General features: G+C 39.5%; 1 protein-coding gene across 2 annotated transcripts in view; it reads left to right on the top strand.

Moving 5' to 3' along the window:
- Window positions 1–18,898, top strand: part of ARHGEF10 (Rho guanine nucleotide exchange factor 10) — a gene marked incomplete at both ends in the record, with an annotated part of 104,464 nt that overhangs the window by 21,058 nt on the left and 64,508 nt on the right. The window contains 9 exons of one of the 2 annotated variants that reach the window (XM_080616264.1): window positions 3,513–3,683; window positions 4,973–5,260; window positions 6,368–6,431; window positions 7,615–7,694; window positions 8,772–8,828; window positions 10,725–10,888; window positions 13,852–13,968; window positions 15,137–15,251; window positions 17,118–17,230. In XM_080616264.1, the coding sequence (XP_080472390.1) occupies window positions 3,513–3,683; window positions 4,973–5,260; window positions 6,368–6,431; window positions 7,615–7,694; window positions 8,772–8,828; window positions 10,725–10,888; window positions 13,852–13,968; window positions 15,137–15,251; window positions 17,118–17,230 (1,169 nt within the window). Of the gene's footprint in view, window positions 1–3,512; window positions 3,684–4,966; window positions 5,261–6,367; window positions 6,432–7,614; window positions 7,695–8,771; window positions 8,829–10,724; window positions 10,889–13,851; window positions 13,969–15,136; window positions 15,252–17,117; window positions 17,231–18,898 lie in introns of both variants that reach the window. The other variant, XM_080616263.1, reaches the window with a different exon arrangement.

Genomic DNA, 18,898 nt, shown 5'->3' with positions numbered 1-18,898 from the left:
AAGAAAAAAGTCATTCTCTGTGTGGCTTCGGGGGGGAGGGATTGTCTTTGGGAATTCCCTTCACCACAGTTTTTCTCTGCAAGCACAGTTGCTTGGAAATGCACTTTTTGGGTTGATCCTTTTGATTTACAGGTAAAGGGTTGAAAGAACTGGGGATTTCTTCATAAGCATGAATTTCTGCAAGATGTATGACGTAGTAGGTATTTATCTGAGGTGCTGGGCACCTCTTCAGTTGGAGCAAAAAGCTGCCCACCCCTCTTTGTTATGAAAATACGTCTTCCCTCATGAAATAGTATGCCCTTGAGATTAAAAGCTTAAAGGAGAATATTTGTATAAGGTATGAGACTGAAGGGATCAGTAAACTTAAAGGGTTAAAGTTTATACCTGCAGAATTGAGCAAATGCAGTTGTGCAAAGCTGAAATGCAGTTTTAAAATTTTCTGAAGTTGAGGGTGTTTGTCTCCAGTGTGCCCTTTCTAAAGGACATGCAATCTGAGGCAGGAATTTATCTCTCTTTCTGTCCTAATCTTTGTAATCTTAACCCACTGTCCCATCAGTGATCCAATTTAGGAGATCTTTTCAGCCTGTTGTGCCCAATTACAGGGTTCTGTATCTTGTTGATTCATGATGCAAAGTAAATGTTTCTGAATAAACAGAAACAGGGCAGCATTAACAGCCATAACAGGAAAAGATTAGGTGCCATCCTCAATTACCCAAGTTGAGAAAATAAATTCCTATGTTAAGATTTCTTCCCACAATCATAAAATATGGGTTGGTTGCTCTTTTAGAGAGAATGGGGGGTTGGGCATGTTGAAGGGGATTTGTGCATCAGTTGCCCACGTTTTGCTCCTGGGTCCTGAGTCATTCCTTTTGCTTTTAGTATCTCAAATTACCTTTTTTTTGCCAGTGGCAGGTCTTGTCTGTCTTTGAGAAATGTCCCTGCACTGGACTTGAGTGCCTTGGGAATTGTATCAGTGTAAAAGTGCTGGAGTAGAGAGTTATCAGGTGTCTGATACCTAAGTTACATTTATATGCCCTCTGGGAGTACTTGGATCCAGAAGCTCCCTAACCTAGCTCAGAGGTGCCTACTACTCCTGCAGTTTTCCCTGTGTGGCTCAAACGTTTTGTAAGCATACATGCTTTTTCTTTTCCTGATGTCTAGAATTCAGCTCCAGTGGGTTCATGGCTCTCAGCTGAGCCTTGCTCCAGCAATGCCCCAAGTGTCCCGAGTGGCCTAATCCTGCAGGAGTGATCAGCTTATTCCAGTAACCTCATCTTTCCCCCCTCCCACTATACAAAGTGCTGACAGTGCTACTTTATGTATTTGAAGCAGTTGCTGCTGTGGTTCACTTATATAGTACAGTGGGAGGAGTGGCAGATAGCAGTGCATATACCTGGAAAGTTGTGGGCTTGTGGCTGTTACATTCTTGTGACTGCCATCTACCTACTTATCTGCCCTTGTCTGCATGACCTACCAACATTTCACACACTGGTAATCACAAAAAGCACTCTACTATTTCACAGGTTTGCATTTTCCAAGTATATGCAGGCATACTGAAAACAAAGAAATGGAAAACAAACCAACAGAAATAAATCAATGCTACCACCCCCTTTTTCTTTCTTTTTCCCATTACTGTCAAGCAGCAAGTAGTACAATCTAGTCAGATGGATGCTGAATCGGGAAGAATGCTGTGATTGTCTTGAATCACTTGGAAGAGCTCTGCAGGATTTTTTTCCCATCTTTTAGGGAAAAAAAAATTTGGACAAAAGCAAAACTGAAAAGCCTTAATCCAAAGGCTGACTTTGCACAGAAGGATTTTTAAAAAGCATTAAAATTTAATTAAATGTCCTGCTGCCTCAGCCGTAAACCATGACAATAAATGTAGGATAACCCCTTTTTTGTTCGTTAGTACTTTTGCAATTAGTTCACTTTTTCTCCTGCAGAGAGACTGCATGAAAGATCTTGTTATTTGTGGCTGTGATAAAATATGCTGGCTCAGCCTGCCTGAAGAAACAGAAGCCTTGGCAGGAATGCTGATTACCATGACAATCTAAGCAGCCTAGAGCTGTGGTTTGTGTGGGTTTTATCATAAAGATACAAAACGTGTCCTGGATGGTAGAGTAGCTGATAATATCATCATGACTCAGGAGACCCAGTTGTCCTTCCAAGACTTTGGTTTTTTTTCATATTGTGCTGCATGAAGAGGGGTGGGGGGAGCCCTGTCAACTTCATGTATCTTTTTGTAACATATTGGTATATTTACATATTTATTTCAATATATATTTTTATGCAATGGTTACCTGTTTTTTTTTTTCTAACATTTTAAATACATTAACACCTGTGTAAAAGCTAGGTATTGATCATGGGTTTGAGGAAGAGTTTGAGAGGAAGGTCAGCTTGCTCCAAAAAAAATCTTCAGATGACATTTCTGCATCAAGGGGATCTCTGGTAAGAGTTTTTCCTCCAGAAGGTAGGAGAAGCAGCTAGGGCAGGCCTAGGGAGGGAGGGATGTATGAAGTCCTTTTGTGTTGGGGAGCTGCAGTGAAGGCTTCTGGAAGCAGGGAGGAGGCTGGTGGGTTTGGGGAATCCCTCCCTGTAGCTTGTCTGCCTATGACTCCTCTGTGCAGTGTCTGTGACAGAAGCTTTGGACGCTGTGAGCAAGCTTCTTGTGTTGTGAACGCGTGGCAAAAACAGTGGTAGGTAAGGCAGTGAGGGGGTTTAAATCTTCATAGTTCTCCAGGCTCCTGTGGTTATGAACAATAGCACAGAGGGAAACTGCCCTGCACTTCTTCCTGCTCCCTAGCAGTGTACAGTGGCAAATCTGTGCTGCAGTGTCTTCACAAGCAAAGACAAAAAAACTTCCACACTCCCACTTCCTGTGAAGTATTAGGGTGTAATTGTTTCAGCCTTTACTTCTTCAAAGGTAAGAACTGCAAAAATCAATCCCTCTACCTCCAGTGAAGCACATCTTCTGTGTGGTAGTAGGGCTAATGGCATACTGTGTAAGGTCATTGGTTTAAAACTGTCTCAGGCTGGAGTAGGAAAACCAGTCTGCTGGTGTCTCATGATGTGTGTGAAGAAAGTTACTGTCATTTTGACACTGTTAAGAAATAATAGACTTTGAAGTTTGAGTTGGAAAGGAAAAATGACATGAAAGTATAAAGTCCCAAAGTCCCTGCACAAATAAATCAATTTGTGAACTTTTCTTGTCTAAAGAATCAGCTACTTAAGTGTTTTCCTAAAAGTGTTTTGCTTTTGGTTCATTATGGCAAAAGCAAGTGTATTTGCATTACCACTTCTGAATTGTTTTCCAAGTCATTTAATTGTTTACACTAAAGGATTTATTGAAAGCTGTATGAGGTTATCAACATGTCAAGGAGCTTTTGATCTGTTCCAGTAACCTGGAAATCGAAGGGCTCATTGTATAAGCTTCACTTGTAATGTGGAATGCTTACTGGTCCCATGAAATCATTTTCAAGAGCAAATAACCAACAGCATATCTTTCTGCCCAGTTCTAGAGCATGAACCAAAAGCTGTGGGTACAAATGCTGAAGAGGAGGATGAGGGAGAGCAGTTTGACTTTGACAGTGGAGATGAGATACCAGAAGCAGACAGGCAAGCCCTTGTGCCACCTTCTGCTGGTCCTGGAAATAACATAGAGCACCAAGAGGCTAATGCCACAGGTAAGTCAGCCTGTTGGGCTGTGCCTCCACTAGGCTGAATAGACAAGGATGATTATAGGATGCCTTTTCTTGACAATGCATTAAAATTACTTGTAAGAAGAGGTTTCCATGGAGATACCATACAAGTGTTCTGAATATTCCTGCTGGTTACACTCATAGTAGATTTGACAAGGCAAATAACCATCACATGCAATTCCTGTGAGGTTTCCCATCCAAGTGTGACATCCAAGCAAATGGATTGGTCCCAGTCACAGTGTCGTGTTACGGGAAAACTTTATGCCCTTGCGGTTCTAATGTCATGTGGATGGCTCAAGAGAAGCTGCTCTCACAGCTAAGCTTGCTGGTTGCTGATCTTAAAGATGACATGCATAAAAATAAATGGAGTCCGAATGTATGATTTTTGTTCATAAGCAGAAGTCTTATTTTATTAAAGCATTTCTTACAACACATGCTAATGTTCTCCGTGCTGAGGTGTAGTCTGGAAATCACTGTATTCTGCTCAAATTGACTACAGCTGATTTTTGCTGCCTTTGATCCAATTTCCTTTTGCAAGTGGAGTCATTTGTGCTCGTGGGAGTTAAAGACAGATAACTCTTCGGGTGACTGTACACTTTGAAAGCCTGGAAGTTAAATACCCCTTTCCATGAAGATTTGTTGTGCTTTTATGAAGTTGTACTCCTAGCTCAAAAACTTTGATCACTTTGATCACAATTTGCTTCAGAGGGGCCTTTGGTTCTGCTGTACCTTAGCTTGTCTCAAGAAATACCAGAAACTTTGTTTTCAAGGTGGAAAACTTGGAAAATTATTTTATTTTCTCTTTTCTTGACAGAGAATTTTCAGGACTGTTCTTTGAGGACTGTCCTAGTGACCTTGTTCTCTCTTCATGGCTATTCCTAAACTGTTTCTTGTATTTGTGTTTATAAGATCCAAATTCATCTAGAATCGGGATTTTAACCTTCAGGGTTTAAGGCTGTTTTGAGCCATGTGCTTATAATAAGTACAAGAGGACCTTGGTGAGTTGTCAGAAATCCTCCTATTCAGGATTTAGAAACCAGTGTTTCCATAGGCATGCTTGCAACTCAGCTTGCTTCACTGCTGTTGCATTCCTTATGTGTAAAATGGGGTGGATAGCACTACTGTGTGGGAATTCTATGAGTTTGCCTATTGAAAGCAACTTGTATAGTAAGGATTGTATCAGTGTTTAGAGTGTTTGCAAAGAGCAATATTAAGCAGCTTGAACAGGTCCGAAAAATAACATACTAATTTTTGTGTGATTTTTTCAACTAAAGGGGCTGGTAATTTAGAGAGCAGGGAGAAGCTGCGAACATCAGAACCTGTTGCAGAAGGCACTCCAGCCAAAGTCAGTCCCTACTCAGTCATAAATATTTCACCAATACAAGACAAAGATCCATCCTCATCGCCAGAACCCAGTCCTCAAGAAGAATGTGCAAGTCCAAACTTAAGTGGATATTCGGTTCCTGTCCCCTGTGGCTATGCTGTGCCATCTAATTTACCTTTGATACTGCCAGCGTACTCCAGTCCTGTCATAATACGCAGTGTTTCTGTAGAAGAAGAAGGTACTGTACTTATCCAACTTACTTTGTTTGAAGGGGAATCCTTGTTTAACTTCAGGTGCCTGTGCTGTTTTGTACATGCTTGTGTAAATGCTTGTGGAGCACTCAGTCTGGATGTGTAAGGGAGATTTTGTGTCAAAATAGAAAACTCTCTCCTGCAGTATGAATTAAAATTTCTTGTCTAACTTGAAAGGAAGATGCCAGTATATTTTGAAAGAGTTCCTACGGGACTCTGCTTGCTGTGCAAGGGTTGAGATACCCAAGTACAGATGCATTGGAAAAAAAGAATGTACGCTGTCAGTTCTTCAGCCCTTCTTTAAAGGTTTTTTTTGCCAGCACTGTATTACAACACATATAGTACAAGGGAGGACTTCTGTCTTACCTTGTCACTAAGAATGATTAAGGCTAATTCCGTTTTAATGTAATGAAATAATTTCCAGAGCCATAGTTCAGCGTTCAGGCCAAGTGGTTTCTTCTCCCACCTTACCATGCTTGATCTGGGTCCTGGCAGAGATCCTGTCCCTTTTATCTTTCCTATGTGCACTTCTGTTTGCTTGTTTATTTTCCAGTCCTTGTGGATTTAGTGTTACATTGGGATTTTTCCTTGAAGATTTGGCAGACTCTGTCTGTTCTGTGTGTTGTTACAGAAAAAGGAACATTCTCCTATTTTGTAACCAGAATTTGCAAAGCTGACAACTTAATTTCAAGAGAGCACGAGGAACAGAAAGCTCCTCAGATCCTGCCTTTCCCCCTGCCCCTCTTTATTTCTTGTATTTTGAATATAACCCTTGCTGTCTATCACCACCAGGAATATTGACAAATAAAAGCAAATGTTTGTATTTTTGTTATTACCTGTACAGGAATATACATTTGAGAGGTTAGAATTAAATGCATTAGACATGGTAATTTCTTCCTAACAGCTCTTATACCAAATCACTACATCTCTGAATTCTTTCATTTGTAAAAATGGATTGTGTGAAGAAACTTCTTAATGTTGTATAGAAGTAGATTACTCATTAGCAATGAACTAGTAAAATCAGTGTATGCTAAAATGTATCTTTTGAACCATGCTGGCACTTTGGTGATTATACATGTTTTTCTACTTAACAGGTACTCAGTCAGCAACTGAAGAATGTCATTATAATTCTGTAAACTCGGAGGAGCCTCAAAACGGGTGATTGTCAATCCAGCATGTTTTAACTACCTGCAAAACTTCAATTCCTAAGAAAGCTTATATTTGATAAATATCTGATTTTTACTGTGTGACGCTTCCATGTGTACTTTTTTTCCTGACTCTGTAACTCTGGTCATGTACCAAAATCAGCACTGGTTGAGGTCTCGTATATATAAACATGCATGATATTTTTGAAGGAACTAGGTTTAATTTTTAGTCATAGCAATGTCAGCTGCACCAGGCTGCTGGAGATCTTTTAGTGTGGCCTGCTGCTTTCAGAAGGACCACTGCCAACACTTTGTTGGATCAGCCTTGGCCTTGGTAGCTGAGTCTTGAAAACATTCAAGGATATAGATGTTGCAGCTTTCCTGGGCAGTCTTCCCTGCTACCCTTTGGTGCGCTTTCCCCTAATGTCCAAACCAAGTCTTCCAATGTGCGGTTTGCTGGCCATTCCCACTTGTGTATCATCTGACACTGAAAAAAACCCCAACAAACCCAGCCCAAAACTCAAAACCACTTCCAAACCAAAAAAGCCAAACCCCACCTCCATCACCTCTAAAGCTCTCTTTGAGATAGTTGTAGCTGCTGTTGGATCACCCCATAGTGTCCTTTTCACCAGATTAAATAAGCCTCATGTCTTCCACCTCTTTCCTTTTAGGCCATATGCTTTAGTCCCTAAATCCAATTTCTTCATAGTTTCTCAAGAGGTAGCTTCAATTTCTCCACAGCTCTCTAGAAGGAGAGTGTTGGGAAGCCAAAACTGGATGTCCTACTGCAGATTCAGCCTCACCAGCACCAACCAGAGGAAGAGAACAGTCTTGTTAAGCCCATTTGCTCCTGATGTAGCCAAGAAAGTGTTCAGTTGTGTTTGAAGTGAAAGAACGGCTCTCACTTCACTGCTTTCTAAGAGAGAGCTTTCTGTGTTCTGGTAGGGGAACTCTGAAGCAAAATATTTCTTCAGATAGGAAGGGAAGCGTTTTCAATTCCTTTGCTAAAGTTGTCAGACTGTTAAACAGAATAGATTAATAATCTCCTAATTACATGCTGCAGCAGCATTTTTGAGTAACCAGCAGCCCCAGAGTGGGAACTGGAAGGCAGAAAGATATTTGTCTTGTCTTCACGGTTGTTTAAAAACATTGTGGTGTAGCTTTTAATGTTTTTATTTTATGGCCTTTTTTTCAAGTGAAGATAACCAGGCAAAGAGAGAGGATGATGCACTGGCCAAGTGGGTTGCAGATCCTGCAAATACAGCATGGATGGAAAGTAAGTATCGATGAGCACCAAAGTGCAACTATATGAGAATGTCAGTTTTAAGTTGTGATCAACTAAAATCATTGTGTATCTTATGCACACGTATATGTTCCAGAGCTAAGTTATACCAGTTAAAACATTTGATGGTAATAAAAGTGTGTATTTTAGAATAAAGGCAACATTTACTTTTTCATGGAGTGCTTTTTGGAGTCTGGAGTCATTCATCACTGTCTTAGGGAAATCATTTGGCTTCATCAATACGTGTACAGTGGGAATTTGCTTCAGTTCAGAGTCTGCTCTGTGGCTGTATGTATCTTATGCAGTAATTGATAAGTTCTTGGAGAAGGTGGAAAGGAAGGAATTGACACTTTTTCTTGATTTGTGCCCTTGGCCGGCAGCTGTGTTTTAAACCAAAATGGAGACCATGTGGTTGGACAGGTTTTCCTGCCTGTCCTCAGCTCTTTCCACTGGGCTGGAGGTTTATCTTGCATGTCACTTGAAGTAACTAAAGAATTTGCATCCTTATTCTACCTCTTTATGTGCTACAGCGATCGTTACATTATTTAGTTTTGGGCCTTTAAAAAAAGTCTATTACAGCTTCTCTACAGCCATTTAGTAAGTCAATGAGCAGCCCTCGACAAACACAGAACATACGATAGAGCTGTAAAAGGAGAAAGAAATATTTGCTGTTGAATTGGATTTCTTTTTCCAGGCTACCAAAGATCATAATAAACTATGCAGATAAAATAGTGCGAAATTTCACCAATTCTTTATGCTGTTTTTGTGTGTTATTGTATTATTTGAATTTATGATTAGGTGTAATGGCAAGTGCTAGTGGAAAATGAGTCATATCTCTGTTGTATTCACATATGCCAGTATAACCACAATTCTTTAGAACGGAATATTTCAGTTGGAAGGGATATGCAATGATCATCTAAGTCCAACCTCTTCAGGACTGACCAAAAGCTGAAGCATGTTATTAAGGGCATTGTCCAAATGCCTCTCAAACACTGTTTGTTGGTCCCGTTAAAATTCCAGGGGGTTTCTCATTTAGTGTGTATTTTATTTTCTTTTCTATTTTACTTTTAGACCCAGATGAAGTAATTTATGATGACGTGCCCAGAGAAAATTCAGACTCTGAACCAGGTTTGAGGTCTTTGTAACATAGCCTTGTTGAAAGCAGTGTAATTTAGAATTATGTGTGTGTATACTCAATAGGTGTGTTAATTAAACAGTTAAATTATATGTAAATGGATTAAGACTGTCCGTAATCAGTAGGCCTTATGAAATTCAGAATTAAATTAACTCTTGAAAGCCTTTATCTCAGCAGGTGTCCTACACCACTCTTCTTAGAAGCTGAGTTACACTTTATTCTATAGATACTGTCCCGAATGCTTGAGAATTCTGTATATTAGAGAAATAGTGTTGGGTGTTGTAGCTGTAGTGACCTAAAGAAGGCAAGGTAGGTAGGAAAAGGATGTTTTAAATAGCTAAATAATGTATGATAACGTGTCATTGTTGTAGTTGTACAGAGAAATGCTTTTCTCTTGAATTCCCCTTCAACATAAAAATACATGAGAGATGGGAGCGCGGCTGTTTACCATCCTGAATGTGACGTTACAGAAATGTTTTATTGCAGCTTTGAAGTGGTCCAGTCCCTGATAGTGTGACCATGTGTGTAAGGGACAGAACAGATCTTGAAGTTGTTGCTGAAGCCAAGATTTTACCTTTATTGGAAATGGTGGAGTAGAAGCTCAAAAAGCTTATTTTGAGTTCTCACTCAAATCTGGTTTTCAATTTTTGGTTATAGTGAAAACTATGCTTAAAGACTGGTTGCTATTAACTGATGTGTTTGAGTAGATCGGCTTATTAGGAACTCAGTATCTACTTGCTCTCGAGAGGATGTAGGAGTATAATACTGAAATTGTAATGATTCAAGAAAACACTTCAGCTTTCTTCTATGAAAACTGTATTTATTTTTAAAGCTGTAACATTTTCATTTCTTGCCCTTAGTGGTGTGCAGGCAAGGTGGTTTACAAATTATTACTGAAATTTGTTTAATTTATTGTTTGAAGACATTGTGTTAAATTTGTGACTCATTACTGGAAGGTCCCGCAGTGGGCTGCATTGCTGTGGGCAAGGACATCTTTGCATTGTTGCTGCTCAGTCAGGTCTTATTTACTATGGTGCACGACTATTTGTTGTGCTAGATTGCCACTAAAATGTTTTCTTCAGTAAGTGTCCTTTAAAGACAGTATGATATATATAGAGGTTTAAAAAATTTCTGGAGATCTGATTCTTCCAAATTATAGGATATTTGTCTGTGATAAAGACAATTAATATTAAAATAATTGGTAAAAATGTAGTTTTTAGTCCCAGAATCCAGGTTTTAGGCGGATGTGTAAAATAAGTCAGCTTTTGTTTTGAGTATGTATTTTTTTCTCTTTTAAAATTCTTTAATATTAGGCAGGATTATGGGCAAGGTAACCTGCAGATATGGGAGACTCCTAGTGGCTGGTCGAGCTAAAGGAATGATAAGTCATGAAATATCAGTGTAACATTTTTCTTATTAGTTTGGTCTGTTATTCTTGAAGTAGTGACATTCTTGTTTGACCCTTGCAATGTTTTAGCATTTATCGTTTGAGCTGCTGCTGCTGATGTCCCTAAGACAACAAGCCTTCAAATGGAAGGATGCTTCTTCTCAGCTCAGACGTGTGTTCATATCTACAGTTTGAACTTCCTTTGAATTTGTTCTAAAACATGTTGTGGGAAGGACATAATGGTGCATTTTGAGTGGGGTGTGCTTTTAAAAGGATCATGGTGTGTACCGGTAACACTATCCTCTTTCAATACTCTGTTTCAACAAAGGCAACCTACTTTGCCTGCTTGACTGTTGGAATTCATTTATATTTAAAAATGTGTGTACCAAAGCTTAAAGTTCTTTGTAGTACATCCTGAGCAAGTTTTCTTATTTTCTAACAGACAAATTTCAATGGGGCTTTTTTCTAATTATTATTATTTATTTTGGTTTAATTCTTGCAGAGGAAATGATTTATGATGATGTTGAAAATGGTGATGATGGTGGAAACAGCTCACTGGAATATGGGTGGAGTTCGAGTGAGTTTGAAAGCTATGAAGAGCAGAGTGATTCTGAGTGTAAAAATGGAATTCCCAGCTCCTTTTTGCGAGGCAACCACAAGAGACATGTATGTATCCCGCAGTGCTGCTCAGTCACTGAGGTTACCCTCATTTCCAATATTTGCCTTTCTCACCTTTATTTCCTGTCTCAGTTCAGTTTCAAATACCAACAGCATCTTTTTAAAGGAGACACGAATCAGTGTGGGCCTGACAGTCCACAACAGATGTAATGGGGAAAAGATGAAAACATTAAATAGAAGCTCCTTAAAAATAAGCAACTCAGATTGGATAAAAGTGAAATTAACGAATATTTTTGCTTGTGGGCAGTTCCTCACCTTTCTTCTTTTGCAGCTACTGGATTAGTGTAAGTAGTAAATGAGTGTGGAAAACAATGTGAAGAACAAATGGGGGTAAGCCTGACAAGACTTAAAGTCACAAAACTGTTCACCAGTGTTCCCTGTCTTTCTGTGTTAAATCTGTATCACCTTGCTTGTTTGAAAGTGGCTGAGCTTAACAAAAAGAACCCCAAAAAAACCCCCAAAAAACGCCCCACCAAAACCCCAAAATAAAAGGTTTTTGTGATCAAAGAGAAGTCTGTAACATTTATTAAGAGAGAAGAGAGGTGGCCTGATTAAAATCATCCATCTGTGACACATCTCTGGTCTAGTATCTTTGGCTCCATCCCCACTGCAGGAGGCAGGAAGAACCTGACCGCATGGGTGCCTGCCCTTGCTGTGTATATCTGATTATACATCGGGAGGAGGGCCCGGCTCCCACGCTCTCACTGCTTTGGCTCCTCTCCTTCTGCCCTTGTGCCCTTTCCATGAGAGGGAAGTCTTGCCTGAAAGTGGGGCAGCCTCTTGCTGCTGGTCCTGTGCTCTGAGCGCTTGGAGGATGGGGGTGCAGGGAACAAGTGGGGACTGGCAGGGCTGGGCTCAGTGCCCAGAGTCACTGCAAAATCGTCGAGGCACTCCAGTATGTGCTGGGTAGAGAGAGACACCCACGAACCACTTCGCTGCTGCATACTGTTAGCTCCTCGAGCACCCTGTGGCTGGAGGATGGTAGGGGTAGAGGCCAGGGTGTCCTTCTGTGATACCCTTATTTTCATTTTGCAGTCTCTTATGATGAGAATAAAAGCCTCATTTTCTGTATATTCTTCCAATACACATTATCTGCACTCCTCCTACCTCCATCCTTGTTGCTCACCATTTGGAAAACGGAGTGAGCAGTTAACTGGTAGACTTGAGCTCCCACAAATCAGCAGTTTATAAGCTGAGTGATCATTCTCTAATTTTGTTTTGGTGTGTTTTTTTAAATCCTTTCCTGTTATCTGTAGCTTCAGCTTTGGCCATAGTCATAGGATTCTATTTACACATCTACACAAAGTGAGACTTAAAGCAGTTTTTTAACACACCAAGTATACTTTCATCTGTCACAGGAAACTGTTGGCAGTCAGTTGAGAGTGATGATGCTAGGATCAGGCACAATGTCTAAGCAAGAGACTGAGAAGTAGTGGAGCAAAGAGGTGTACTGTGGGATACTACCCTGCTGCTGACTTTTCCAGCCTGTGACAACAGGTTTTGAGGATTGGCTTGTGAGGATGGGGATGAGGAGCCTATGAACACATGGCTTGGTGGATGGAGAAGTCAGAGGCTGCTGCACCTACATGGGTTACTGGGAAGTGGAGAAGTCAGGAAACTAGAGAAGGGGTTTGGTGGAAAAAGTTTGGTAAACTTTTGGACTGCTGAAATGAAAAATAAACAAACCCCTCAACTATCCCTGCACTGGCACTTCAACACATACAGGAACCCCTCCATTTCATACCTTTTCTCTTCCCTTCCTTGCCGTAACTCTTATTTCTCAGCTCTTGTGACGTGCTGGGAAAACACTGTAACATCCATTTCCTTCTGTAGCCTTTTGGAGCCTGTGAGGGACTCGCCTTGCTTATTATTACTGGTGTCCATTGAAAAGAATGGGAAGGTTAGAGGTGGGATTTTTAATTTTAAGTCCTGGTGTGACTTTCCTTAAAGTCACTTTTTTTGTTATGACTCTTGATTATTATTTATTTATTTAAGGGTGGGAAGGCTTTTGTGCTATTCAGTATTTCTAATCTGTGAACCAGATGCTGTTTTTAATTAGACTGCTATAATGCCAAAATCCTCATGCTGGAAGTGATCGCATCCTGACCCAACCTAGTTGAGCTAAATGCTGGACCTCTCCCCTTGTTTTCAACTCAGTAGGCCTTCTCTTTCCTAATGCTTTCATCTCTTGCCAAATGATTCTGTTGACATCAAGTTGAGGGGGTTTCCTTTGGACTTCTGTTATAGGGTACACCAAATATTTTCTTGGTTTTCTGGTTATATTTTAACCTCTTACATCTGGCCTTCTCAAAATCTTTAACAAATAGTAATTAGTATTCCAGAGCATTTCTCCGTGATGGTTTCCTTATTTTGCAAATGGATATACTCATGTATGAGATGGTTACACCCATAGTCATACAATGAGGCTATGATAGATGAAATTACACAACTGTGCATCCTCCCCTGTTAGCATCTCCTTACCTGACTCACTGTCTATCTCCATCTTTTCAGGTACCAGCAACCTCAGGTTCTTCAAACTTTAAGAATTCTTCCAATTCACTGTTTCAAAGGACAGTCAGAAATACGTTCACTGGAGTGTGTGCTCCAACAAATGACATGGTTAAAGCTGATGCGTTGTTTCCATACAGTTTATGAGATGTGTACAATATAGTTAATACACAGTTAGCTTAGCCTAAGTGACTTTGTTCCTCTCTTTACATAGTTGCCAGCATAGCAGAAAGGCGCCTGCCTGGGTTTCAGAAAGTTCAGTGATGCACAGGAGTGATGATGGTCCATTTGTCAGGTTGGAGCTTCCCTACATGATAATTTTCCCTCAGTTGTTTGTGTATCAGTAGGCAGATGGGGCAATGTGCATGATATACGTGAGTGCTTTATCATGAAGTTTGCACTACAGGCTTTTTGAAAAGATTGTGTCTTTTTATACACTGTAGCTTTCACATGACCTAACGCGTTTAAAGGAGCATTATGAGAAAAAGATGAAAGATTTGATGGCAAACACTGTGGGAGCAGTAGAGATTCAGCAACTAAAGCAAAAACATGAGCTGAAGGTAGCGTAGTTGATTTTTGTAACTAGCTACATTTAACTGATTGCTTTTCCAACACAGACAATGTTGTCTCTTTTAATAATAATTTGAGAAAGCAGGCAATAACTTGTATGAAACTAATTCTAAATGTGCTGGTTCATTATTATGCAGTTTGTCTTAAAAGTACTTTGTAAAGGACCTTTTCTCATGCTTATTCTTAATGGTAACAGTTTTAGAAAATGTGATAGGGCATCATTGTCCTTCCCTGCTGACCAGTGCCCTTACCGCAGAGCATGAGCGAGGCGTACAGCTCTGGGTAAGATCTAAGAGTTAGCCTGGCCCTGGCTCTCCAGCCATGTGGGATCAAACTGTGGGAGTCAGAATCTTTGAATGGAGCCAATATGAAAAGGCTGTGGTTTTGCTAAAAGCTTCAGCTCAAACAGACAAATCGCTTGATTGCAGCATGACAACTTTGTGTGTGTTCTGATGTCGCTGATGATGTCAGCACAGCTCTGACAGTAGTGGGGATTTTTTGATGTTGTGGCATTTTGAGAAAGCAAAAGTGCCAAGCAGTTCTTTTAATAAACATTTCTTACCAAAGCAACAGGAATTCTTTTTACTGTAGTAGTGTACTATAAAATTATGAAGTTCTTAATTAGAATCAACTTATTTAAGTAACGAAATTATTAGTTGTAAAGTTTTCTTCAAAACAATGTTTAAGAATATAGTTAACATAGAACTGAGTCTAGGGGATTATCTTTAGATCAGAAATATTTTGGCAGAGTTAGTAGGACATTGGAAGATGGGGAAGAACCCTGGCCATTAATGACCTGTTCATAGTTCATTTGTTTATTATATAATGTAAATCTGAGCATTTAAGGCTATTTTGAGTTCAGATTTTTGGTGCAATTTTTTAAGCATTTCTGCTATTTTAGGTTTGCATACAATATTGCCATGAAGTGCCTTTCTCCAGGTTTGATTTTAAGAGAAAGTACACGTGCTCAGATCTGAGCTTTGATGGATCTGTGTACTTGCCATATATTACTTTGACTGTGGGCTATATTTATAGCCTAAAATACTTGACAGTGTTCTTTTAAAAGGTATTTTGATCAAAAGTATTTTGCATGGTGTGCATGCTAAAACGCATTCTTATTCACTGAATGTGTAGACTGTATTTTTTTTATCTTAACAGATGCAAAAGCTTATGAGAGCTGCTAGAGAAGGTACCAAAGATGGGCTTGAGAAGACAAAAGCAGCTGTGAAAAAGGGTCGTTCTTTCATTAGAACAAAATCTTTCATTTCTCAAGGTATGTGCTATTTACAGTGTTTGTTACTCTTTCTGGTTATTTCTGAGACATTAAGTGAATGGCCTAGCAGGTTTTTGTACTGGGAGCTAAGTACCAGATGCATGAAATCAGCTTTATAACAGGAAGGTATGGTATACTAGTCAGGTCAGATGACAATATGGTCAGTGCATCTTGAGTAGTTTTAGGTTTGGGGCATCTGAGTGATCTGAGAAACCTGAGGACCATAGGGGAGGATCCACTTAAAAACAGCAAAATCCCACTAAAACAGTGCCATAGATTCTATCTAGGTATGGAAATTATGTTTAGGTACCAAGTCTGTCCAGTTCCCTCCATTGAACAACTCCTGAACATCAGGAAAGTTTGCTGTCATGACATGGTTTTCAGTGGAGTGATAGCTGACTGTTTAAAACGTCTGTTGTGGTCAAGGAATACCAAACATTTTCTGCGCTAAGGAGTTGAAGTAGGGGAAGAGGCTGTTCTGCTTTATCACTGTTTGGTGATTTTTGATGAAAGCTGAGTTTGGATTGGGAAAACAGAAAGTGGGTTGAAGTCAAAAAGCTAAAAGTATTTGTATTCTTTCTCTAGTTAAGAACAAACATCATTACTTTGTCATGAGCCTCAGCAGCAGCAGTCCACAGTTAAGTTTTGCAAGAGGTAGGGGGTAGTAGCTGAATACAAACTTACTTATTCTTTAGGAGAAGTCCAAGAGATAGTATGTATTTCTGTTCACGTTTCTGCACAGCTAATTGAATGGTTGTAACTTCAGAGTACTATTTTAGGAAGCTAAAACCACAAGACTAGAACAAGACGTTTTTTAGTGAACAAGCTAATGTAAAGCTGCATCCTATCTGTAAGGATCCGGACACACCTCATATCCTTGTCATGGCCTCTGACTGCTTCTGAATTTACCTAATTCACAGACAGAAAATAGAAAGTTAGTTGTACAGATTTCAGTGATCAAAAATGTATCCTCAGTGTCTCGCTGTTGCACTGGAGAAAATGATAAGCTTCAGCAGGACAGTGTTAGAGTGAACCTGGCATTTTGCCTTGCGTTTCTAGATGTTAGGTAGCAGACACAGTGTATCTGTGGCTGGTTTAAACCAGCAGCCATTTATCAAACCAGCAGGGAACTAGTGACAAATTTGTCAAATTCCTTCCAGCCGACAAATCCGCTTCCCTTCCCTTTTTGTTCTGAAACTGTTTCTCATATTATTCTCTCTTTATCTCTAATTTGCTCCTGCCTGCTTGTTCGGCTGGCTGCACACTGCCACCTATCGCTGCACTTTGGTGTTGCTGTTTGAGTGAAATTAGTACATGAGGAGCAATGCAGAACTCATTATTCTCCTTTGTGATAAAAGCCAACATTTTGGTACATTTGGTTACCTACATTAGTTCAGTTATGGAAGGGTGTGTGGAATTTTTAAGCTTGATCATATTGTGGGTGTGTTTAATTTCTTCCCAAAGGTAATTTCTTTCAAAAGTGCTGGCCCTTTAACAGGGGTTAAAATACTGCTGCAGTATTTTATGTTATCATGTCCTAGTTATCATGTCCTGCACTCTGGACAGCCCTGTTGTGGCTGTGAACAGGGAGAAAAGGTCAAGCAAAAGATAGGTTGTTTCATGCCAAGTGGATTTCAGGATGCCTTTGAAAGATGCTCTGTGTTAGAGTGCCTATCAGTGGTGGTATTTATGTGATTCGCAGGTGATACAGAAGTGCTGTGAAGTTTCTTTTGTTTGGTAAGTGAAAATAAGACTGTGTAATTATTATGCTTGGAAGATAGAATCTTTTCTTTTTATTTTTCTTATTTTCTTCGTTTAATCTACATGTTGTGTAAGTTGATGTTTTGGTTGTTCAATTCCTTGTAGATCATAGATCATCATGTCTGGAAGAAGAGGAGCTAAATTTATTTATTGATGTGGACTGTATACATACAGAAGCAATTATGACTCCTATGCCTGAAGGATTATCACAGCAGCAGGTAGCAGGCTTTTAGAAATATGGTCTTCTGCCTCTTTTTCCTCCCCTTCTGCTCTATATCAATATTTCCCAGGTGCCTTGCTCTTCAAACATATTGGTGTTTAACATAAATTAAGTGGACATCAAATTCGGAACGGAATAAGTAGTTTGTTTAAAATTGGTATGTGGGCATATAGTTGTATCAGTCCTGAACACAGCCAGACATGCAAAATGCTGGTTTGCATTAAAAAATTTTAATAATTATATTGTTTCACTACCTGAACATTTAAACTAAATGTGGTGATTTTGAATGAAGAAGAGTTTAATCATTTTTGAGTCAGATGACATTTCCGTAGATGCTGTGGGATTTCTATTTAAATGTAGAAAATATCCTGTATTCTCTCTGTATCTTAAGGTTTCTCCTGATTAAAAAAAGTAACTTGTCTTTAATAAAGTCAAGTCTACAGAAAGAGTATATTTTGCTGTTTTACCTCAAACTCCGTAGTCACTATGGAAACCACTTCAGCCTGGACATCCCAGCTGGAGAGAGCGAAGGCCAGGAGCCCTTTCCAGCCTGGACTGCTCGGCCACGAACAAGCAGACTTTACGGATATGTTTTTTTTAAACAGCAGGTGGCACGATAGCTTTTGTTTAAAATCTGGTGCCTGTTCAAATACTATGTCCCTGGTTGGTCTCAGTCATGATACCTCTGCTTCTGGGACCTGAGTTCTTACCACAAGTTGTTTATGTTTGTATGCTACTGTTACAAGCAAAAATGGGAGTATAAATTTAAGACTTGCATGCAAGCCTCTTGTAAGTTCTGTTTTTCTATTGCAGTAACCTGGAGGCACTATTAAGTATCTATTTTGTGTATTACAAAGCCTGAAAAAAACCTCACTTTATACAGATGTTTATTCTTTTCAGAAGAGTGAACTGTGACTAGAAGTAGTTTCCTTTACAAGAGCAGCTGATATAATAAATAAAACACTGCTAAATCCATTTTAAACACAAATTAGACCAACTAATTTTACCGTATATGTTTTTAAGCAAGGTCTAAGATAATTTTGAAGTCTTTTGAAATGCCCATGCTTAAAAGAAAATCCTCTCATAACCTGCACTTAACTTCAGAATGTAAATCGTGGAGAATTAAAGGCAGCTGTGACAGAGAAGGCAGGAGGCCATGGAATGAGGAGCAGAGAGAAGCAAGTCTGAGACTTGAATTTCATGGTCATTTAGGCTAGCTGAAAATAGCAAAAGAGGCAGTTTTTGCTTCCTTTCCTTTGCAGTTGTTGGGAGTGGTTTCATCCTTCTGTTGTGCTGTCTTCTCTCTGAGTCTCACTTTTGAAAGCTCTGGAATGGGCTGGATTAGGAAATGGATTGGGTGAAAACAAATCCTTAAACCCAGCAAGAAATCTTATCAATAACAGAAGTTTAAATTTTAAACCAGAATGGTTCCCTATTCCTTCCTGTCATGTCACTTGTGCATGCATACAAAGTGTGTTTCAGCTGAATTACAGAAGCAGGAGATGGAGAAGGTGTGATAAATAGCCTGTAGTTTGTAAATATGAAATATGATAGCATTTCTTGAAGCTCTTACTACTTTATCAATAGGTATGAATATAGATGAGACAGGGTTTTCACTTATGTATGGTAATACCCAAAAAAGAATGCTGACTTACTTAGATACTTT

The sequence above is a fragment of the Psittacula echo genome (genome assembly GCF_963264785.1).
Source record: "Psittacula echo genome assembly, chromosome: 4".
Lineage (NCBI taxonomy): Eukaryota > Metazoa > Chordata > Aves > Psittaciformes > Psittacidae > Psittacula > Psittacula echo.
The sequence above is the reverse complement of the archived record's forward strand: the minus strand, read 5'-3'. Positions and strand labels throughout refer to the sequence as shown.